The sequence below is a fragment of the Aspergillus luchuensis genome, chromosome 2 (genome assembly GCF_016861625.1).
Source record: "Aspergillus luchuensis IFO 4308 DNA, chromosome 2, nearly complete sequence".
In the NCBI taxonomy this organism is placed as follows: Eukaryota; Fungi; Ascomycota; class Eurotiomycetes; order Eurotiales; family Aspergillaceae; genus Aspergillus; species Aspergillus luchuensis.
In genome coordinates this window covers 4574255-4598239 of record NC_054850.1, presented here as the reverse complement: position 1 = coordinate 4598239, position 23985 = coordinate 4574255, and the positions used below count along the sequence as shown (strand labels likewise).

At 50.3% G+C, this 23985-nt stretch overlaps 5 protein-coding genes across 5 annotated transcripts; 2 read left to right on the top strand and 3 right to left on the bottom strand.

Moving 5' to 3' along the window:
* Positions 1-323: 323 nt before the first annotated feature.
* On the bottom strand, positions 324-4760 carry UBP12 (putative ubiquitin-specific protease UBP12; the record flags this gene model as incomplete). Its single annotated transcript, XM_041686320.1, has 5 exons — positions 324-1096; positions 1146-1815; positions 1867-2112; positions 2185-3227; positions 3281-4760. 5 exons carry the CDS (start codon positions 4758-4760, stop codon positions 324-326), a joined length of 4212 nt encoding a protein of 1403 aa, XP_041540317.1.
* A 3097-nt stretch (positions 4761-7857) lies between these two features.
* Positions 7858-9187, top strand: AKAW2_21490A (SDR family oxidoreductase; the record flags this gene model as incomplete). The annotated part of the gene is made up of 3 exons (XM_041686319.1): positions 7858-7888; positions 7943-8458; positions 8529-9187. The coding sequence occupies 3 exons, from the start codon at positions 7858-7860 to the stop codon at positions 9185-9187; spliced, it is 1206 nt and encodes a 401-aa protein (XP_041540316.1).
* A 366-nt stretch (positions 9188-9553) lies between these two features.
* AKAW2_21489S (uncharacterized protein) lies at positions 9554-10012 on the bottom strand (the record flags this gene model as incomplete). Its single annotated transcript, XM_041686318.1, has 1 exon — positions 9554-10012. The coding sequence occupies one exon, from the start codon at positions 10010-10012 to the stop codon at positions 9554-9556; it is 459 nt and encodes a 152-aa protein (XP_041540315.1).
* Positions 10013-16690: 6678 nt separating this feature from the next.
* AKAW2_21488S (uncharacterized protein) lies at positions 16691-17970 on the bottom strand (the record flags this gene model as incomplete). The annotated part of the gene is made up of 3 exons (XM_041686317.1): positions 16691-16830; positions 16962-17364; positions 17470-17970. 3 exons carry the CDS (start codon positions 17968-17970, stop codon positions 16691-16693), a joined length of 1044 nt encoding a protein of 347 aa, XP_041540314.1.
* A 3278-nt stretch (positions 17971-21248) lies between these two features.
* On the top strand, positions 21249-23185 carry AKAW2_21487A (putative MFS multidrug transporter; the record flags this gene model as incomplete). The annotated part of the gene is made up of 3 exons (XM_041686316.1): positions 21249-22722; positions 22778-22822; positions 22887-23185. 3 exons carry the CDS (start codon positions 21249-21251, stop codon positions 23183-23185), a joined length of 1818 nt encoding a protein of 605 aa, XP_041540313.1.
* Between the last annotated feature and the right edge of the window lie 800 nt (positions 23186-23985).

Here is a 23985-nt window from a genome sequence, read left to right as displayed (position 1 = left end):
AAACATCACCTCACTCAACACCCCTTTTTTTGCTTGAAAACATCTCCAGCTGCTCCGAAAATACATGTAATGCAGGACGGCACCCGCCATCCGATCCCGTAAAAATGCATGCAACCATCCACGGCCCTCTCTATTCCCGGGCTGCGTAGAAAACAAAACACCATGGCTATTATAAGGGTCGTCGACTTCATTCCTCGAAATCATCATCCACTCTGCGAAAGATCATTATCGCCATCCCCCGTGGGGCGATCTAAACACCTGTAATCATTCGTTGCACATTTCCAAAAGACAGTAAGAGAGATTGGGAGAATCATCCCCCTTGTCTACGGCAGTGTCTGGTCCTCATCATGCACTTGGAGTTCTACCACCGGCAACTCATCCTCCTCATCATCGTCGCCGTCCGCTGCGAATGCCGAAATGTCCGGGAATGACGTCTCCTCCATCGGGGTACCTGGATAGGCGGCCCCGCGTGGACTGTCCATCAAAGAGGCCATCCGAAGGTCCGGGTCGCTGACGTCGCCGTCGTCTACCGCCCGGTTGCTCGCGTCATCGTCGAGTAGATCCTCGTCGTCAGTTGGAACTGTGGTCATCTGTGAAGGGCCGTGAGCATCTGTGGCGCGACTGAACGACCACGAGGGTGTGTCGTCCTGAGGGCGGAACGGGCTGGGCTGCGTGCCCCCGCCAATCTCCTCATCTTCGAAATTCATACCTTCCGATTGCGTCGCGCGATCTAGGCTCTGCTCGCCAAATGACGGGACGTTGGTGTAGCCCGGTGGCCAGTCATCATCCCCGCTCTTCGTTTGGGTTCCAGTTGGCAAACCACCATCTCCCGATTGGTGAGCTGCTCCGACTCCGGTTAAGGCGCTCGACGACCCATTGCGGGAGGAGCCGCCGAGACGCCGGCCTTCCCCCGACGGCGACTGTCCGCGAGACTCGGACTGCGAGTCCACGTCGCTGTTCGGCCGTGTCGACGCTTCCGTAATCTCCTCCAGCACCTTGCCGCCCAGTGGCCGGTCGGACCGGCGCCGGTAGAACAGCAGATACGCCGACGAGGTGACCACACTCTGCGGATCAATTGGTCGCGAGACGGAAGAATCTAGTCCAGTCAGTAATTGTCCGATATTCTGCGTTTCAGGCTATCTTACCGTTGTACTCGTTCCACTGCCCGGTAAAGAAGTTCTTGGCGTACGCTGTGTAGTGTCCGCCACCAAGGCCTCCATAGTGATTGTCGACAGCGAAGAGGTCGTAGATCTGACTCTTGCCCTCTTCAGGCGACTCAACTCTGCCGGTCATGTCGAGTCCTTCCACAGGGAAGTCGACCAGGACATCCAGCTTGTCGCGGAATCCGCGGCTGGCGCTGAACCTCTTGAGGTGCATGACCAGAATGTCCGGGGTCTTCCACAATTCGAACTTCTTGCTGGCCCGACGGTGCTCCTTGCAGCGGGGGCAGTACCAAGCATCGTTCTCGGAAAGAACCTCCTCCTTGTTGAACTCATCCAGACACTCGTAGAGCGTCACGCCCCGCTTCTTCCGGTTCTGGCGCAGAGTACGGCGCTTGCTCAGCTCCGGGTCAGGCACACGTTCGACGTCCGTCCATGTGGGCGCACCACGAAGGGAGTTCTTGTCTCGACTGCTTCCGGCGAAGAGAGCGTCGTGAGCTTGCTCCGTCCAATCCACTACAATACCCTCACCGGGGCGGATCATCGGCCGGTCCTGAGCCTTGGGCTTAGGAGCCGATTCACCACTGGCACTGTCAGAGCTCTTATCTCCGGACTCGTCATCCTTCTGCTCCGTGCCATTTGTGCTGTCCACAGACTGTCCATCGCTTAGTAGTGATTCGGTTTGAAAAGAGAGAGGACTGCTCACCTGTTTCTGCTTCTTCACCGGTGTCTTGATTCTGAACGACATCTTGGGGTACTCCTTGTGGTCATCCACGGTGGACCATCCAGTGGGAACAACCTCGCTGCTCGACTTGATGATCTTCATCTCAAAAAGACCGCGCACATTCGGGGGAATAGCGTTTTCGGAGCGGGCTGGAGCATCGCTTGAACTGTCATCTGCGTCACGCATCGAGACATCGACCATGCCGTCCTCGCCGTCCACGGACGCGGTCTTGATCTTCGAGTCAGCCGACTCCGCATCATCCTCATTCATTATAACGGTATCTGAGTCTTCATGGCTGACCTCTGTCGTGTTCTCCTCATTCAGGAAGTCACGGGTGGTCATCGAGGCGACCTGCGACAGGACTTTGCGGAAGATCGTATCATAGTCCCCAAACTCCTCCCGGTTGATGACCACATACGACGGAACTCCGAAGAGCGACCGCTGCGCATTCTTAGGGTTGTTTCCCCGTTTCTTCTCAACTCGGTTGAAGATGGGGACGAGCAAGCGGTCGGAGCGAGGCGAGTCCAGACTGGGGATCTCCTCATGATCCGAGCGGCTGAAGGAGAAGTAGCTCTTCTGGGGCTTGTCGGGGTTGTAGTTCGTAGGTACCGACTCGACCTCGTAGATACCAATGTCGTCGTTGCCGCTGATCTGGCACTCAGCAATCGAGCTCGTGTTGTCGAACATCTTGTAGAACTTGTTCTTGTAGATCTCGGCCATCACGAGGCGCTCAGGGTCGGTTCCCATTTTCTTTGCGACCTGCTCCTTCAGCGCCTTGACACTGGCGTTCTTGTCGATTTCGACATCGACAAGGACCGGCTTCTTGTTCAAGGGGAAGTAGAAAATCTCCTTGCCCCAGAGGTTCTCGATTGGAAGTTGAAGGGTCAGGTTGTTGAAAGGGTCGAAAATGATGCTGACCTTGTCGCAAGCAGGGCAGACCAGCGTCGACTTGTACATACCAGCAAAGAGGTCGGTAATGACAGAATCGTTGCGGGCTTTGTAGATGTCCCAGCACTTGTCCGCAAACTCCGCGAGAGCCTCCTTGTTATGCACCATCTCGTCCGTCGAGTCCGGCTTTTCAATGTAGGGTTTTTTCATGATACGGTTGAGATCCTCCTGGAGACCGTCCAGAAGGAACAGAAGGAATTCCTGGGAATCCTGCTGTCCGTAACCGGAGAAGGCCGGTCCATAACGGCCGATGGTGTGCTTCAATTGACGGGGCGCAAACGAAGATTGACCTGCCTCATCGTACATCTGACGCAACATGTTCGCATATGCTTTAGCCACATCACCGTTGTGAGCCAAAGGATTGCTGGGGTTGAGATCCTTCTTGTAAACGTCATCTAGATAAATAGTTAGCAGAGTAAACTTTCATAAAGTTCGGGAGTCAACGCACTCAAGAAATAGTAGGTCAATTCCTCCACGCTGCGTACGCACTGCAGGGCCGAGTTCATGTAACAGGTGTTCCCAAGGTTGCTCAGACCAGTGCAGCCGCGGGGTTTCCCGTCCTTGCGTCGTCCCCTGATGGGCTCTGAAACCGGGGATGATCGCCCGCTGGTAGCAGGACTCTTGCTCTTCACCTTTGCCGGAGCTCCGTTCTTCAGGGTACCGGATGGCACCCCCAGACGGTTGAGTGTCTGCTTGGAGGCTTCCGACACCCAGTCTCCGCTGGTTCCAGGGAGCTTCTCCTCCAACACGATGATTTCGCTGCTGTTGAGACCCGCAACGCCCAGAGTCATTTTACCATTGTAGTTGGGATTGTTCGTCTGGTCCTTCGGCTCATCGAGTACCTCACGCTGCGACCCCTCAGACAGGGAAAGGAAGGTGTTCAGGTCGAGAACGAGGTTACTTCCCGCGTTGGCGATGAGGGAGGCGGACGGGGCTGGAGAAGCACTGCGGGATGCGGCTGGGGTGGCTGCTGCGGATGCCGTGGCACTACCGAGACCACCCAGAATCCTCCAAACGCGAACCTTTGTCGACATGTCGATGTGAGCCAGTTCTTTGGCGTTCTTCAGCCACTTCTGGAAGTTGGTGTGCCGACTGGCCAGGGTTCTCACGGGAGCCATCGTCTTCTCCTTCATTGTCTTGATGGAAGTGCCGGCAGACGGGTTCGTGAGCTTCAAGATCGTGAAGATCGGAGGGTTGATTTCGTATTGCAGGTTCTCCTGGTCGCCTACGGCGGCGGTGTTGTGAACGTAACGGACGATGGCCGGGGACTGTTCTGCCAAACCATACCACTGCATGATCAGGTCCCAGCCTCCCTGAGGGATGATCTCAAAATCTTCGCCGAGCTCCAAGCCAGGCCTCAAAGGAACAAAGGGTTCGCCCTCCTCGTCCTTGAAGCCCGTGTTGGCCGGGTCGGTGACCAGGACAATATCCGAGTTATCGACGGGACCGATGTCTCCCTCCATCGCCGTCTTGTCGGCCTTGTCGGCATGCGTAGCACTCCGCGAGTACACTCGCTTCAGCCACGAATTCGACACCACATATCCCTTTTGTTTTTCCTTCATGGGCTGCATCATAAACTGGGTCACCTGTGCGACCTGGTCATCGTAAGAGGGTCGATCAGCTGACGCAACGCCGGCCTCTGCTTTAGAATGGGCCCGGGTCTCTGTGGGGGCGGTATAGGTGGACATGCTGGAAGGAGTGGGATACACACTGTCCGACGCCGAGTTGGTTACGTTGTCGTCGCCCGAGGTGGTGGTGGTTTCCATCGAATCCGGGTGGTCGGAACGGGTCTGGCTGTCGTCCTTTTCTGTCGGAACCAAGTCCATCTCCACATCGTTCACCACTTCATTCTCCGAAGCGGAGGTTTCGCGAGCATCGGCCCCGGCAAGCGGGAGGGTGGAGTCTCCCTTGTCGTCAGAGCCGGACATATCGGTCGCAGGGTCACTGTGGAGGGTCAGGCCAGCGCAGGCGGCTGCGGGATAGTCGAGGACACTTCCAGCGGAGTCCGGGGTAGGGGAACGAGCGGTGGAGTGGGATTTAGAGGCGAGGACTTCGTCCTGCAGGTGAGCGGGAATGTAGCGGGGAGGCGGTGAGGCCGAGGAGCTCTGAGTGCTGCGATGCGATCGGGAAGGAGAGGAAGGATGACGGGAGGAGCGCGAAGAGGGCGAGGCCTTGTCGGAGGAGGAATGACCGTGACGTCTTCCGGCCTGCGAGGCGAACGACAAACCCGGAAGCGATCCTGGTCTGCGAGGCTCTGCTACTTTACGGCGCTTTGTGGAAGACGTCGTGACGGTGAGCTGCGCACGTTTCGTGGCAGCTCGAGGTAGCACGGTGGATGGGTTGGAAACTGAGCTCGACACTGGATTGGTGTTGGTCAGACCGGGGTGGTGGTGGTGGTGGTGTTGGTGCTGGTGAGTGGAGGAAGAGGATGGGAGGATGTGGAGGGAAGAACCTAGAAAAGCAGCGATGCAAAAGGAACGGAAACGTTTAGTCAGTCCGTTCAGTACAGTAGAGTAACTGGACGAAGAAGTAGTAGTAAAAATTTTAGTGCAAGGAGGGGAGGTTTCGGATTGGATTAGATTGAATTGGGATTGGGTTGGAAAAGAACTTCCGCTTTGGCCAGATTCCAGATTCTTTGCCGGCGGGAAAGCAAGTGTTCAATTCTCTCTTTCTCCTTCTCCCTCTTGTCCGACTGGACTAAACTATCCTGTCTGTTCGCGATAATTTTTTTCAAACCAGGGATTTTACCCGGGCGCGCGTTGACAGGTTGGTCAGGTTTCGGGATTGGTGGGGTTGAGAAGTGGGTTTGGGAAAAAAAAGAAACTTAAGGATGGATGGAGAAAATAGAGAGAATGGAGCAACCATAAAAAATAAAAAAGGAACTCAAACTTGACAGACAAGCAACTAAACGCGAAGCAAGACAACTTACTTTTTTCTGTGGGTGATGCTAACAACATTTGGGGAGAATCGATGCGGATCGGCATCTGCTCTGGGCTGGGCGGCGTGGCTGTTTCTGGTGGCCAGGAACCTGGCCCCAACCCTGCCTTTTTCTTCTTCTCACTTGCCTCCCCTGCTGGCTGGGGTGCGATCCACTTTGATAACACATTCCCCATATTCAAGACTCAATGCAGGACTAAGCGGTCAGCACGCTTTCATTGATCAATTCAAATTAACAATTCCCTGTAATGACGCAGCAGTGTCGTTTCATTGATATACTGACCCGTTCAAACTATAAGTGAATGTCTGCAGCATCTGGCGCATATGGCAGGGTGATAGCGTCTTCCTTCTTCGGAAACTCCATCAAGTATACGTGAGATGGACTTCTTGTCAAAGGGAACAAAGGCGCCATGATTCACTTTCACTTTGATGAACAGCCACAAGAGACAATGCAATCAGGGCATGACATTTCGTCGGGAAGATATCCCGGTTGCCAGTCGGACAATGCCGTCAACCACCAATCGCGACTTGGCATCCCTTCCTGGTCTGCAAGACAAATAACCCTCACATTCGCCGCGAGTAACACAAGATCAATCGACATCAAAGACTAAATCAGATTCATTGCCTCGGAAGCATCTGGCAGGATCCGGGGTAACACCAGCTCCTGCACGGTGAGCTCACCCTTTTCCCAACACCCTCTATCCCTGTGATCAGCAGTTGAAGCAGCCTCGTATTCAGGCACAGGCTGACATTTTGCTGTCACTACTGCCGATGATTCGTCACTCACATATTTGAGAAGAGCTACTATCGTAGACAGAATAAGGAACTAGCTTCGTTTCATTATGCTCACTTATACTATGTAACTGAACTAAGCTCTTTCTAAATAAAAGAGCCCAGTACATATACATGAACAGAGTACTTAGAGCCAACGATTCACTGAGTATTCCATGTCTCTATCGTCCACAAGATACCTAGGATTGTCATATAAGCCAAGAATGAAATCACAGTTTAGATTTTGAGGCTGTCTGACTACTATATATATGACGGGAGGGTTATTGAGTCTCACCACACATTGGCATTGAATCAGTGGAAATCCCCCCAGTGCCCGGAACATCCCAGTCGAGTAGGAAATGCCCATAACTTTAATGGTCTTTGGGAGGCTCTCAATAGGCATCAATGGTAATGCATTGACTATTCAAGAGAAGCAGCTGTGTTTACCCAGCCGAAGTTATTGTACACACAATTCCATTAATTGTGTCAAGAGGCATTGTGCACTATTCTGTCCTCTCAATCGGGGAGCTAACAGCCTGGTTAACATGGTGAAGCTGCTATTGTTATAGATCTCCACTACCTATCATTCACTGTTTGATTTCCTTCCCATCCAACAGCGAGTCCTGACACAAATCCCACGTCTCAATACCATCACAACTGCCTATTTGGCCTCACCCTCTAACGAATTTCAATTAGCAGTACTGTATCTTTGCCATCATACCCTGGACAAGTCACCAATATTGTCTGTCATAATGAATACTGGGCTCAGAGCTGCGCTGGTAGCTGCTGACATTATTGCAGACCTCCGATGCAATGATTTCATATTGGAGAAATAAAATGTGTAACAGGACATCTTCATGTTTTTCATATAGCAGACAAGCGGACTGTTAGTAGCTTCATCTCGTGTATCAATGTGGTTGTTAGTTCCATGGTTAGTAATCGCTCCACCATCGGATGGATAACTACAAGAAAGCGGAACTACAGTATTGACATCATTTCAGAATGCGGTATTCATATATATAAATAGCATTACTCAACACCTTCATTGCAATGTTATCTATAGGTAAAGATGGTATATTATCAATCAAGTGAAACAAAACCAGAAATTTGCCCACCAACAAGGCAATCATTCCCGACACGACCGAGCTTATTACATCACATTGAGTTCATGCAACCTAATCCGTGCATCTATCACCAAACATACAAACAGTTATATATGAACCACTCACCATCGATCCCTACCTCTTTGATCCAGACATCCCACGCGCAAATATTAATTGACACTGTTGCACTTAGTTACAATAATCCACATTCACAATGCCAACCGCCATCGTCACCGGCGCAACCGGTACGTATGTAAAAATTTAATACGCCATATCATTCTAACCATTGAGATATTCAGGCATCCTCGGCCGCGAAATAATCACTCACCTTTCCAAACTTCCCGACTGGACAAGCATCTACGCCCTCTCCCGCAGCAAGAAGGATACCTACCCAGCACAAGTCCACCACGCCAGCATCGACCTCCTCGCCTCACCCAACGACCTAGCCAATCAACTTTCCTCTCAAAATGTCTCCGCGGACTACCTCTTCTTCACCGCATACCTTCAAGAAGGCGACGAAAAGAACCTCGAACGACTTAACGGCGACATGCTCGAGAACTTTCTAAAGGCGCTGAGTATTAGCGGTGCAGAAACGAAGCTCAAGCGCGTGTTGCTAGTAACAGGGGCCAAGCACTACGGAGTACATTTGGGGCCGGTGAAATCCCCGATGGAAGAGAGTGATCCGTGGGTGGAGGGGGAGGGAAGGCCGCCGAATTTCTATTATAGACAGCAGAGGATACTGAAGGAAATGAGTAAGGGGAAAGGATGGGATTGGGTGGTTACATATCCCAATGATGTTATTGGGGTTGCTAAGGGTGAGTACTACCTTTTATTCTCCTGTTATGTAATTTGTATGATTATCACAATGCTGATGAAAATGGTCAGGAAACTTCATGAACCTCGTAACAGCAGTCGGACTCTACGCGGCTGTAACCAAGGAACTCAACGCACCATTCATCTTCCCCGGGTCGCGCACTTTCTACACCATGACCGACTGCTTCACGTACTCGCGCTTCCATGCACGCTTCTGCGCATGGGCAATCTCCGAGCCTCGCTGCTCGAACCAGAATTTCAATGTGGTGAACGGCGATGCGCAATCCTGGCAGACCATGTGGCCTCGACTGGCGAAGCGGTTCGGGCTCACTGTTCCAGCGGATCAGTTCGAGGCGGAAGATGAGAAGGTTGTTCCGCTTATTGATAGCCCCCCATTGAATGACTACGTGCAGACAAGTGGACTTAAGGGGAAGATTGAGAAGGGCGAGGTACGGATGCGCATTGATCTGACCAAGTGGGCGGAGAGAGACGATGTGAAGGCTGCGTGGGAGAGGTTGGCGAAGAGGGAGGGGCTGGAGAAGGATGCGTTCGAGAAGGCGACGTGGTTCTTCTTGAACTTTGTGTTGGGGAGAAATTATGATCTTGTGATTAGTATGAATAAGGCGTGGAAGCTGGGATTCCGCGATTGGGAGGATACTTGGGATGCGTTGGATGGATGCTTGAGTGAGTTGGAGGAGGAGAAGGTGTTGCCAAAGAGTGGGAAAAACTGATGGGGGCGTACAAACCAGAAGTCATCTTTCGATGATTGTTAGTATGGGTGAGGATGTGGATTGGGCCGCTCTTGCTGATAAGTAATTTCGCATACTAATAACGAACAAACATCTGCCACTGTAATACCTCATTACTATTACTACTGCTCATAATCTTCACTACATTACTACTACACATGAAAGTAAATCGACCCCAATATTACTTCATTCTGTATTTCTGTAAATAAATCAGATAATAAACATGGCAACCATATGTAAGCCTAACATGGACACCTCACACAATGTGGCCGAGTACGAACCCCCTAGTGATATATAGCAGTACCTCGAAACCAACTCACAGCCTATATAGACCTAGCAGAAACAAATCTACTCACTATACGCCATATACTCATCCCCACCAGCCTCAAGAGTATACTCATTCCCCGGCTCAATATACTCATACCCACCCTCAACATCAGCCACCCGAATCTCCCTCAAACCCACCTCCTTCTTCACCACATCCAGACTCTCCAGCGCCGACTCAACATCCATCATAGCCTCCACACAGGAGCTACCATCTTCAGCGCATTGAACACAGTCCATCAAAGACTGATGCAGCGACAACAAGGCGTCTTTCGCCTTATCGAGTTGGTCTATAGCCCCCTGTGAGTCGGAGATCTGTGACGAGATCAACGCAGGTCCGATCAGATGCACCCAGTGGTTGAACTCGACCAGGCAATTCTGGGCCCATTGGTCTTTGTAGAGGGCAGGGAAGGTGAGGCATTTGTGGAATGCTAGCTTGCACATGTGGAATAGATTCGGGATCGTGTGGTCTGTGGTGGACATGTCGGTGTCGATTGAAGGATGACGTGTGATTTTTCGGGTGATGGTGATTCGGATTAGGCACATGTGTGTGTGAGAATGGGTTTCTGTATATAGATATGATACTAGCGAGGGGTTCAAGTGTGGGGTTGGTTGTGATACGAGTCAAGAGCTGGGGATGATGAGGGTGTATATATAGACGTGAGTGAGGGTTGGATTCACTGGGATATATGGGTGGATCCGGTCTGAGATGTTCGATTCATCTTAAGGGCTTGGTTAAGGTAAAAATGTAATAATATTGTATTTAATGTAGGCTATATTCATTGGTACATGCTGCTGGGGTAGTGGGATCTTTCACTGTTTGATAGTGGCGTCCGACATGGGGTTTATGTGGTAACTGTATTTAACCACTGTTGTCGAATAAGTCCATTTTGTCGGCCTTTCCCGGTCAAGAAAGCAGTGGCGGGAATTACCTTGCATCAAGATCACGATTTGGGGATACTTCCTATGGCTGGTGAGGGAAACTCCGTTGAGTCTTGGAATATCCCGGTCAAGTACTAATGGGGCTTGTGATCTCAGGGAAGTATAAAAACCGCTCTACCCACTAAGACTTTTGTGGCTGGATCAGGAACACAACGATAGAGGAACAAGCCTGAAAGGGCAGTCTTCTAGTTCCTCTCATGCATTTATTATAGTATACACCTTCCGATGCGAAACTATGACTGTAACAAATGTCAATGGTCAGTCTTCATAGCAATTGGCGGCATTCAAAAGATGCCTCCTTGCATATACCACTATATATATAACGCAGCAACCACTCAACATCTCGACATCTCGATATGTGAGAACAATCAGTTTTCTTGCTGTGCCTCGACTTGACTCTCTTCATCCTTCATCGCTCAAAGTCTTCACAGTGCAATCGGAAAAGAAATATCAAACGTTATCGGTTGCTATAACATCTAGAGATTCCCAGGCTCAAAGGGCTTTGGATATGATCACTGAGACTGAGGCTGATGGGACAGGCAAGAATAGCAGTCAACATCAAGGCTGTTTTTCCTCTTGCTTGGAAGAAAGGAATCGGATATGGGTGGTTTATACATGCACTGAAAACCTCCTGAAAACAGTCTATACTTTCAATATATATTCTTCTGCAGCAATGAGGCCGGGGAGCCACTGGAAGCCAACCATATTCTTGCTTCCAGCCAGCACACAACCTCGTCTTTGGGGCTGTCTTGAATACTTCAAGAAATCCGGTCGGCAAGTCTAATTATCTGACCTTCTAGAGGAAGTGTACTTATTGCAACGCATTCGTGCTGTCATCTCGATATCTTGTAAAGCTTATCAGGGGACTCGGGACTGAGGAAGGTACCAAGGCACTGCAGAAGCTGGTCATCCTCTCACAGTTTCCCGCTTCGGCTGTGATTCTCTATCTGGTATGTCTTCTTCTTTGCTTGTTCTGTCCACTAGATGAGTATAGCTAACACCACCAGGGAATCCTTATATACTTCCCTGAGTATCATTCCCACCTGATCCTGTCTGGGGACGACGCAGCAGACCGCACATTTTGGGTACAACAATTCCAGGACCAGCCGACGGGAGCCCCGATTCAGTACAAGGGCCAGGACCAGTGTGCTCCAGGAATAATCATCGCAACGAGCCGAACCAGTGCCCAAGGTCTCACCCTGCACCGCTCTAAGCATATTGTTCTGCTGGAGGTTGATTAGGTCAGCGCCAGACATACACAGGTCTGGGGCTATATCTGTCGTATTGGCCAGAAAGCCCCGGAGGTGTATTACTATTTCTTTACCAATGACCAGACAGAGGAGGAACAACACACGATGCACACAAACACAGATCGGCAGAAGCTGGAGCAGACGGTGAATACCTATGACTAGAAGACCCCTGATAACAAAAGGGTGGTAGAAGATGATGAGGAAGACGTTCAATAATGGATTAGATGATACAGTTAAACCATATCCGTGTACGGACAGAAGAATGTTATGCCTTGAGTCAATCGTCTGCGAGATCTCATTTGCTCCTCTTCACAGAACCAAGACGGACTAAATTGCTCGAAGAGGTACACATGTTCAGTGTCCGCGTCTGAGACACCCTTGATAATTTCGAACGCAACTTTGGCAATGGCGACACGAATGGTGTCCTCTGTCGTTAATCAACTAATCGCTAAGGTCTCAGGGAAGGCCCCAGAGATGATACGTCGTTCACCACGGATATTGCTTCCTTGTTCTTCTTTGCCGATAAAGAAGAAGGAAATCCGGTGGTGGGTTGAACCATACCAACTATCAATTCAAGAGAGAGCCAACTTGGATATTGGAGAGAAACTCAAAGGGCTCGAGCTAGCCAATACAGGCAATCTCGATCTCCTGGACAAGATTGTTTCGTCGTTCACCACGGATAATGCTTCGCTTTTCTTCTTTGTCGATTAAGACAAAGAATATCCGGTGGTAGGCTGCATCTCTGGCATAGACCGGGGATCCAGAAACAATGCCGAGGTTGAAGGAATTCTCGACAAAATTGAGATGGCAAGAGTTGGAGATGATATTGAACACCTGGCCGGTGTGGGTAGCATCACCTCAGGTTAGGTTAGACGGAGCTCTCCAGCGGTGGTTGATAGATACTACGCCACCATATATAATAAGGGAACTTTCAGGATATCGAATCGCTTAGTGGTCCTGGTTTTCAGCTGTTCGTGGGACTCTGAACTCGCAGCTAGCAAATACTATTTCCCTCTGGGCTGAAACAATGCCGCGTTCCAGTTGACACCCTCAGCAAATCTGGGAAACATTCAGTTCTGGATTCTACTCATCATTCACAGTAACGACGCTTGCGACAAATCAGGAAGGGCTTTGATGTCACAGCTTCCAAGTTTCCGTTTACTTTATATACAGTCAGCGGTTCAAGGCTGGCGGATACGGCCAGTTTCTTTCGGACATCACCCTATATTATGACATTTGAGGAGCTCAATCGTCAAAGGAATCATCATCGCAAACATACATGAGATGTGAATCCTTCCTGACGATGAACCATTAGCCTTACCAAGACTTGATGATGAAGCCTGCCGGTGGCGTACAATTTTGCATGGACTATCGAAAGCTGAATGCCATCACTAGAAAAGATCAGCATCAATGCCGACCGGACGGCCAGAGTACTCACGCTCGATGAAAAAGTGACCTATGGCACCGGGAATTTCAGCTCACGTACCTCCTACCTAGAGAGCCGTTTCCGACTGTATGAATGATGATGAACATGCTGAAGGTGCAGTATTGATGGTGTCTACAATGGATACTCTTGCCAGTAATCTCTTCTACAGCAGGTGGTTACAGTCAAGTACAAACCTCTTTACCAATCGGAGCCATTCAATTCTTTCCTCCCGCCAAACATGGACTGACTTAGTTTTTGTGGTAGTTGATCCTTTCTTCAAGAAAGTCTGCTTTATTCTCTGCAGAAAGTCAGTCACATCACAAAGAATGGCCTACCTACGGGATCACGCGGGTACCTGATCACACCAAAGGAATCGAAGTCTACATGGATGCTGCACATGAAGCAATTGGGACAGCCAACACTGTTGACGAGGTGAGGTTGTGGCTCCAGACGAATTTATTCCAGCCCCATTCCCTGACCTATTACAAGGCCGCCATTCTGCCCCGGCAACAGGCTGGAACTCTGAAGCGCGGAGAATCGTTTCTCACAATCGCCAATAAATTGGAGGCCGCAAAACAGGCTGGCGACACGAAGTACAGTGATCATTATCCTGACACCACTGACTGAAATTTGAGGATCATACTGCGAGATGCCTGCAGACCATTGTTGATGTCAACACAAACAATGCTGATGGCCTGTCCTACAGGGCTTGCTTCTCAAATGAGCAGAGACAAAAACCAATGATCACGAAGATTGCAAATCTACAGAGGGATACGTCATATTCCACGCCGGCGGTCCCATTACCTGGTCGTCTAGCAAGCAAAAAAGCCTAGAGGCTCGCATCAACACCAGACATGAGCAGCAGTGGAAGACATGGATGGTCCAGGGGCTGACCCACTTGCCGGTAGCGATGGCGTAGACCCCAAGCGAGTGCTGGCCCTGGCGTCGTATCAGACCCACGATATCTAATCCTGACTGGCTGGATGTGTTTGGGTTGGATGTGGATCAATTTAGGCCAGGAAAAAGCGAAGACTACAGCTTCTGGAAAATACGTTCTGCCCATAGCCCTGAGATAAGCAAGAAGATCACCAACGGCGATGTAAAATTCATTCGTCGCTCAACTGACTTCGGTTTGGTCGTTTTGTGCCTCAACCATATGATTCCGAGGATGATAACATACGATGGAGGAGACGAGCGACCTAAAGAGGAATGACGCAGTGCAATGTTTTCCCTCATTTTCTGAGAGATCACGACACCCGACTTCAGTTGGGCATCTTACTACTCGTGAACATCAGTCTCATATCAGACACACGATATATATCCACTTCGCATAGCCGGGATATACATTCCTCGCTTAATCAGACGAAGATGGCAAACATTACCTCTCCTCGTCTCCTTGCGCCCCGCTGATAGCATGCGCACAACTTGTCTTTGAACATAGGGCAACAGGCCTTTTGTTACACGACTAGGTTAACCAGCTACGTCGGTCACTGCAATATCCTAAAGATGTGGTTCTTCCTAGCTTTTATAGACAAGACTCCGCGGCCGAGCATGTCGACCTTTCATCTCGGAATACTCAAGCGAATACAGCAACTACTGCTGGTCTGAGATCTATCATTGCTAATCCTAACATTAGCAACACATCAAGGGATAAGTCATACATTACCATCAACTGTGTGAAGAACAACGACGAGTGATAAGGTTTCAACCGATGATCTACTACTTCCCCACCTATGCACCTGGCTAGGAGTGAGCTTCTCCCAAATGAGAAGGAACAAATACATTGGTTTTACGATTCCTCTCGACTGCTTTGGTGGTTGCATGTGGAAGACCCGGAACCACAACATGATGCTACTGACTAACCATCTTGCTGTCACGCTCCCAGTGCATGAACAACGATCATGATCATCCTCATCAGCCCGACAGAGTCTATGCTGTTCACCAAAATGTGTGGTTGTGTTGTACCGCGAAAGAGCACACCATATAGATCTGAGAGTATAATAAATGAAACCGAGCAGAAGATGAAGCTCGGCTCCGTCGAAGGACTCTCTGATCCAACTGCAGATTTTGTCATTGCACCAGAGAAATACCCATCAACCATGGATCCGAGCTATGGATTGCTAAAACTCCAATTTGCTAGTCCACGAAGCATAGATTTCATTGAAATTGGACACTGTGTGCTTGGTGCTTCGAGATATGATTCATGAAGTCTCACCAAGAAAAGTAATACTTCGAAGGACAATCCCACTAGGGGATGTTAACTGCATCGACGTCTCATTTGGGGGGTCTTTACTGAACCATAAAACTCAACATGAACAGTCCGAAAAGGAGCTTTCATAGTACACCAAGCTCGTTTGATTGTCAGATTGGCCGTTGGGTAGAGGAATCACGTCGAGGAAGAGAACCTGCACCGCATCTCGAGTAATTCCCGTGTCTTTCAAGCACACACAAACAAGAATCAAATCTGAGATGTAGGAGACCATGAAACCGGCGCTTAGAATGAAGGGGTGGTTCCAAGTGATCCATTTGTGGGAAATTAGTTATTCTGAGGGACCTCAAGGACAGAGGGACTCAAATGTCTGGTTGGGTATTACTCAATCACTACTTAACGATTGTTCAGCCCAGGAGATATCATCAATTACTGTACCATAGTAACTATCTACGACCCTAACATATACTATATCTCTATAGTCCTAAGTAAGTAGTATCATGTACCCCAACACCTTAAACCTGCCATTCCACCAAATATACTTCCCCATCGAACACATACTTATAATTTCTTAGTGTCAATGTTATAGTATCATAATAATACCCACACTTACAGCCCACCCACCCCTCGTAGAACTTCCTCGTTAAGTAACCGGTAAGTAAAAAACCCATGACAAGTAAGCTTTTAGCTTAGTAACAACTAGGGGTAAACTCTAAATAAAACCCGCAGTGTGTCGTCAACATGTTGATAACTAACTAACTACACTAAGTAACTTAATATGACATTTGACTTTCGAGCAAGGGAGGGAGGGGGGGAAATTGCCGCGTGGCGGGCCCGTGGAGAAACAAACAGACAGTCTGGAGTATCTAGACTAAGTTGCTTCCAACGTATGCACTAACGTATGTAATGTCTTCTTCATTGGATGTGAAGTCGGGGGTCATTATGGTCACGCATTCTTTTCTTTTCTCATTTTCCCTGCACTGTACGTATGTACCCCACACACATTGGGGGCCTGAGTACGGAGTACACGCGGTTAACTACGGGTGTTGATGCGTTGAGGAGCATTCATATGCCCACTGCACAGCCACTACTATAATATAGTATGGACAGATGTTAGGATCATGCGCAGACAAGCATCGTGGAGGGATATATTATTTGCTGCGCATGAACGCCCGCTCAGATACCGACGTGGCTTTTTCCCCTATCACAAGAACATGCTGATCACTGCTGATCTGTAGAGAGTGCTACACTCCGTAATCCCGCAAAATACACTGTAAAAAGGAAAAAAGTGTAAGAGGGCAAGAATAAAGGCCTCCCATGTGGCTCCTGGTCAATCAGGTCTTGTCTGACGACTCGTTCGCCGATCCCACTCCTGCGGACGCTGGGTGATCTACGGCCTCGGTTCCTTGTGCGGTAGGTGCCGCAGGGATCTCGCTCGATCGGGCACCAGAGGTCAGCTCACTAACTTGGCGTTCTATACGCCGTCAGCACGAAACTCTAAGTACTTAAAGGCTTTTTTTTTCGAGGCTCTGTGCGCCTCAGGAGTAGTGAATGAAAGGATACGAAAGATAGTCAAGCAAAAAGGGAGGATGGGAAATCGCGCACCTAAATCACGGATTCGCTGTCGGAGAATTTGGTTTTCGCGCGTCAGCATCGCTGCCTCCGCCTGGTAAAATGCGCTTTCATCCCTGCTTCCCCGCCGGGCTGGGCTCTCACCGGGGCCTGCACTCCAATCCGGTCCCTCTGACCCGCACGACGGCTCGGCCAGCGGTCGGAGATTGGGTGAAGCGGCTTGACTCGACGGGCGGGAGGGTCGCCGGCTGGACAAGGAGGAAGGCAATTGGGTTGACGCCCGACTGCTGGTTGTGGGGAGCGGGGGAATTGGGGGGAATGGGGTCAGCCGTTCCGCAGGACCAGAGTCATCCACGACGGCCTGCGAGTGTTGTTGTTGCTGTTGAAGGTGCTGCAGCTGAGCTTGCTGGCTTCGGATCATGTGTAAAAGACGGTTCTAGCCATTTTCAAGGAGCGTGGTTAGTGGCTATCTCTTACTCATAGTAGTGCGATAGCAAAGAAGAATGCGCCGAGCAGTGACACAGCAATAGTTTGATCATACCACTTGTGCTTCTTGTTCTTGTTCTAGTTCCTGATGGAGCTCCCCCAGGGACGGCGCACGTTGATGATGCGGGTCCCCGGTGGCAACGGTCGGGTTCCCCCCGACATTACTGAGCGGACTGGAGGTGCGAAGCCCATTATGGCCGAAGGAAGACCGGTGGTGGTCGTGGGGGGTTGCGGACGGTTCCCCGGGGGCCGAATCATTAGCGCTGTTATGGCCATTGTTCAGGATTGAACTGGAACCGGTACGGGACCGGCGGCGTTCCGATCCTGACATGCTGGAGCGGTGACTCTGAGAGGGCCGGTGAGGCAGATCAGTGGCAATGATGTTGCTATGGTTATTTGCTGAACCGTTATTCATATTGGGCAGGGCTGCAGAAGGAAAGTCTGGCTGAGTATGCTGTGACGATAAGGGATCGGATAAAGTCGGGGGCATCCGACGTTGACGCGGGGAAGAAGTAGTGGACCAGGTCGGGGACAGAGAGTTGATATCGGGCGACATGACTTGGGGAAGCAGGTTAAAGGGGGCCGGCCAATGGATGACAGTGGGTCTGTTGACGAGGTAAGTCCAACTGAAAATATCAAACCACCACTTTTTGGCGAGAACCGTTGACTGAACAGTGTGTCTGCGACCACTTGCTGCCACGGACTGGCTCAAACAGTGGGTTGGTTGCAGTGGATTGCAGAGCTGGAGCCGGCGTGCCGCATTCCTGCACCTGAAGGCGGGGGGTGACTCTACTAAGAAGGCGGTCAGGGTCAACCTTCAAAACTGGTCAAAAGTCAGACTGACGCTTTGCTGACGGGATGATCACGGGATTCCTAGATTCGGCCTAGTTCTACGAGAACACTGGATCCGGCTTCAGAGTCGGTCTGGGCCGGGGAAAGCCTGGAGTCGCTTCTCCCTGGAAACGGTGTTGCAAGCCGGTCCGGGTTTCGGTCATCTCCCGAATACCACTTCAACCCCCACGCACACGTGAACAGATCGATCTGAATGTTTCGGGGAATTTTTCAGTGGTTGTCAGTGGATAAAAAGCCTAAGTAAGATCGCAGTACAATGCAATCGAACATTCTGTTGCCCCCTCCCCCTCTAAAGAATGCTTGCTGGGGCATGAGAGTCCCTGCAGAGGGAACCCGACTCACCGGGCTGTAGTTTGTACACTCAACAGTCAAATTTGTCTGCTTACCAGGGGATCATCCGCCACACCATCTTGGCGTCAAGTCTTGACAAACCTTGAGAGTGGGAAGGCGGCACTATCCGACCATACAGAGCCACCAGGACAAATTGGCCTCGGTGCTAGGCTCTTGGTATAGTAGTAGTAGTACTTTGTACTCCATGTCCCGACAATCGGACCCTTCCAGAGGGTGCTACTGCTTCCTGGCTAAGTAGGCTGGAATCCTTCAACATTCCTGGTTCATTCAAAATCTTACATAACAGCTGTAGCAACAGCCTATGGTTGATTGTTGCTTCGTATTGGTGCAGACTACCAAAGTTGTTTAGTGCTTCATTGAAGTTGACCTCGCCATCTCCACCTACGAGACACTAGCCAGGGGTCAATCCATTTATCCATGTGAGACCGGGAGGTTCAACCACCCTGTTGGTGGCGGAGTGGTCATCACAAATTCGTGTATTAACAGTCCTAGTGGGAAGTCTTGAGGCTTTGCTTGCTGAAAGCCTGTCTATTACCGCTTGGCTTATGTGATGGCGCTCGATCAACGACGGGTTTCGATACAGCCTTCTGGAAAGTAGGGGAAACGTGATCATTAACTGCTTATTTCCCCCTACATGTTCAGATGCATTAGCATGACCACATCGACGACCATCGAAACAGTCAATGACGGTATTGAAGGAACACAAACCCCCAGGACTTGAATAAGCCGATGACACACTTGTAATACGTGAGAGAAAAAAAAGCATTGGGGGCGCCGATCGCCTTGGTCAGGGAAGGCTTGACGTCACCCCCGGCTACCCCGAGACCAGCTAATCCAACCCCGTGGGAAATGCGATGAGGGAAAACTGGGTCCAACATGGAAACCGCCTAAAAAGCGGAACACAGACCAATGCTGTGGCTTCCTGTTCTTGCAGCCCACCCTCCCCCCCGGACTCCAAAACTCGGACAAGAACACTAGCAGTATTTAGCGTATATCTTTTGTTGAAATTTTCTCGTTTCTCATGGTTGTCAGCTTTCATGACCCATCTGCTCGGGAGGCCACGCAGTCATGTACAGCGCCCATGGCCACCTGGAGACCCCGGCCCCTTGCGTGGGCACACTTTTGCGCCCGCATTATTGACAGGCTGGACCTTCTCGGCCTGTCCAGGGCGCCTTTTCCATAAAATGTAGAGTCTGGCGCACAAAGTCTAAAGTGCAGTTTTCTCAACATAACTCGCAATCTCTCACCGTAGGAAAAAGTCCTCCCGCACCCGTGTCGTGGCAGGCTTCCCCGAAACGGGCATTCTAGAGACCATAGTCCTATCGGCCCAGAACGGCTCCAGTGGGAGTAATGAATATCAACAACCACCGAAGTGGGGAAGCCGTGGTGGTCGCGCCGACCACTCTTGGCTCTGAAAACTCAACCGGTTTCTCCCCAGAGGTCAGGCGATGAGTGATTAAGGAATGATGTTAAGGACGGAGTTAAGCACGATGGATCCGTCAGCATCGCCCCAGAGCTATCTGGAAAATGACTGGCCGTGTCAGTGTGGCAAGTGGGCTCTTCGGAGTCTGGTTTAGGTGGTATGTAGTACCTACCAAGCCGGTCCTGATTCGGCAGGCCAAATGCATCATCATTCGGCCCTAACCGTGTGCGGCCGGCTGCTTGGCCAGAGACGACCGATACCCAACACCCCATCCGGGAAATATGCATCCAATCTCCCCTAATTTGAGTTATGCCAGTCCTGTCAAGAATCCATGCGAGTGCTATCATCATTATTACAAGCCACAGAGACCAGGCCTTAATAATGGTGAGTGGCAAAGTAGAAAGGGGGCAGAAGGCTGAAGTTGCAGCAAGATAGGAAAAAGTGTAAATGGGACATGAAAGGCCAAAGTGAACTAATTCCCCATGCCCCGAGTCATCGGAGACGCCTGGACCGACTGAACTCTAAATGTACAATCCCCGGCTCCTATTGGAGAGGAATGGGCAAACTGGTGGATTGATATAAAGCAGAGTCATTCCTGCAGTGCTGCCCGTGCGATCCATGGGTGTTGCGGTAACATCACCCACTTCTTCCCCTGATGCGACTGGTTACTGGGATATAAGTACCGTGATAGAACCCCATCGCGGTTGCCTTTTCTGGGGTACTTTCCTGAAAAAGTAGTTTTGATACTAGTCCCATGTAGGTCTGATCTCTTTCTCCAGTCCTCCTGCGCTCTTTCCCTTTCTGGCTTAACCTAACAACCGCCATCTACTGCTTGTGATTACTTCTACTTCTCCCTCCCTCTCCACCCACTCCTGCTCTTTTTCTTCCTTCTCCTTCCTCCCTATACTTATTTACCTGTCTTTCCCTTAACAGGAACTTCTCAGTGCTCCTTCCTCCCCTCCAGTGATTTGCTATTCCCATTCTCACCTGCTCGCCTTGATTGCCTGGTCTTCTCTATCTTTATTCAGTCTGGGTCGGCTGTAAGTACATGCTATTCATACACCAATGTGACTATCCCATGATGGCGTGAACCTAGAAGCATCTCTGCGCTTCATGCTTTGCTTTCTTTCCCCCAATATTCTCACAGTTTACATTCCTTCCAATCAAACACCATGCAGCGACTAATTCAGTATGTTACAGTGCGCATCATGGCTTCTCGCCCAGACAGAGACATGAGTAATCATGAAAAGATTCATGAGTCAGAAGCCTCGTCTTCTACTCAAACCGACACCATTCTTGATCCAGCAACCGAAAAGGCTCTGGAACAGCAGCAAAAGTCTCAACCGCTTCCATCAGACCCCAACGCTGGAACTACTCTACACCAATTGGAGAATGCCGCGTCCGAAAAGGTCGAGCTGACTGAGGAAGACTGCTACGACCAACTCGGCTATGCCTTTCCCAGCTGGAAGAAATGGATGATCATTTCCGTGATCTTCCTTGTCCAAACATCAATGAACTTTAATACCAGTCTCTACTCCAACGCCCTCACCGGTATATCCGAAGAATTCGGAGTCAGCATGCAAGCTGCTCGGTGTGGTGCTATGATTTTCTTGGTTCTCTACGCCTTTGGTTGCGAGCTTTGGGCACCATGGAGTGAGGAACTGGGTCGGAAGCCGATCTTACAGCTCAGTCTGTTCCTTGTGAACATTTGGCAACTCCCCGTTGCTCTCGCCCCCAATTTTGCATCTATCATGGTAGGACGTGCTCTGGGAGGTCTTAGCTCAGCTGGTGGCTCAGTTACTCTGGGTATGATCGCAGACCTTTGGGAAGCAGATGACCAGCAGTATGCTGTCGCCTGTGTGGTATTTTCTTCAGTGGGTGGCTCAGTGATTGGACCAGTTGTTGGAGGTTTTGTGGAAGCATATCTGCCTTGGCGCTGGAACATCTGGATTCAGCTCATATTTGGAGGTTTCGTGCAGGTGGCGCACTTGCTTTTGGTACCTGAGACCCGGACAACGATTATGATGGACCGTATCGCAAAGAAGCGAAGGGAAAGCGGCGAAGACCCCAATATTTATGGACCGAACGAGCTGGTCCCCTTCAAGGACCGCTTCTCGATGCACGAAGTCCTCATCACCTGGATCCGCCCCTTTAAGATGTTCTTGACGGAGCCGATTGTCCTTACTCTATCTCTGCTGAGCGGTTTCAGTGATGCTCTGATCTTCATGTTCATTCAGTCGTTCAGCCTTGTGTACGACCAGTGGGGTTTCGGCACCGTGGAGCTAGGCCTGTCGTTCCTTCCCATTCTCGTGGGCTACTTTATCGCATGGGGCGCTTTCATCCCAGTCATTAAACGAAACATTGAGGAGCGGCGCAGGAAGCCTGACGATGAGCGGGCTCAGTACGAATCTCGACTTTGGTTCCTTCTCTATACTGCACCCTGCTTGCCTATTGGCTTGATTGGGTTTGCGTGGACCAGTTTGGGACCCCCTGTTCACTGGATTGGAAGCATGGTGTTCTCTGCAATCGTCGGTATTGCCAACTACAGCATCTACATGGCCACTATCGATTATATGATCTGCGCATACGGACCGTACTCGGCTTCCGCAACGGGCGGCAACGGATGGTCTCGAGACTTCTTGGCTGGTGTGCTCACCATCCCTGCCACACCATTCTTTGAAAGTAAGTAACAATAATAACGTCGCAGTTTATGTGGGATTCTAACAAATGACTTTAGACATTGGCGGGAAATATCACCTGGAATACGCGTCTACCATTCTATGTGAGTCTTATCATTGATGTGCCCTGCGTCTGGGGATATGGGACACTAACGGCCTTTCCTCCAGTCTGTATCTCTTTCCTCCTGGTCATTGCAGTATACGTCATCTACTGGTACGGACCAACACTCCGCAAGCGGTCGCCATTTGCCCAGCAGCTGTCCGATGCGAGAGTCGAGCTTCAGACTCACGGGCGACGGCTGTCTAAGATTCCTTCCGGTTCAAGGGCAAATTCCTTTGCACGCTCGCAACAGAACTTGCGCATTCGTCATACGCTTGGGAGTCGTCCTGGCAGCTACATAGCATCCCGCCCAGCGTCGAACGTCAACTCCCGTGTCAACTCACGGAGAAACAGTCTTTCTCGCTGAGCTCTTATGCCGAATTTGTTACGCATGCGACATGAGCCGCTCGGATACATTTTTACGATGTCACTGAGACGATTAATGAGCGTTGATACCAATCATGGCCGATGCCTTTGCAGGTCATAAACGTTGTTTGCTTTACTCTTTACCATCCACGGACCTGTCCCTTATATATTCTGTCCGAAAACGGTTGGGCCTACAATACCCAATAGTATATGCGCAACATTCATTTTCAGTTCTAGGCAAGGCGCTGGCTCGGGAAGTAATGAGAGACGTATTAGCTTTGCTTTGCTTTTTGGAACATGTACTAGTACTAGGTTAGCTTTCTACTGCTTGGGCTGTCTTGGTTAGCTGTTGCCATTTCTGGCTGGCTCAAACGTGTAGCTATGAGCTTTTGCAGGCTCGGCCGTTCGCGGTCTTACCCTCGAAGAAATCCTAGATCGGGGTTTCTTCTTTTCCTGGGACAATCAAGAAATAAAAAGATACCATTGGAAACCATTCAATATCTAAAGTATAAAATCCCATTAACCTATACCGGTCCCGCACGATCGCGACAGAGATAAGGATCGGTGGGATGCAACCAGACGGTGCAACCAAGCGGGAGCAGAACCATGGAGGACCAAGTCAAGCAGTACCGAACAGATTCAGATGGCGGTCATCTGCAATGACCGAACCATGCCGATGGTTGGAATGTGGAGACACCGACCTTGCATCTGGATCCGGACGGGAGCATCGGATTCGGCAGTCTCGGAATACCCTCCCCCGATCCCTGGGATGGATACCTCTTACAGCGCTTGGCTAATTGT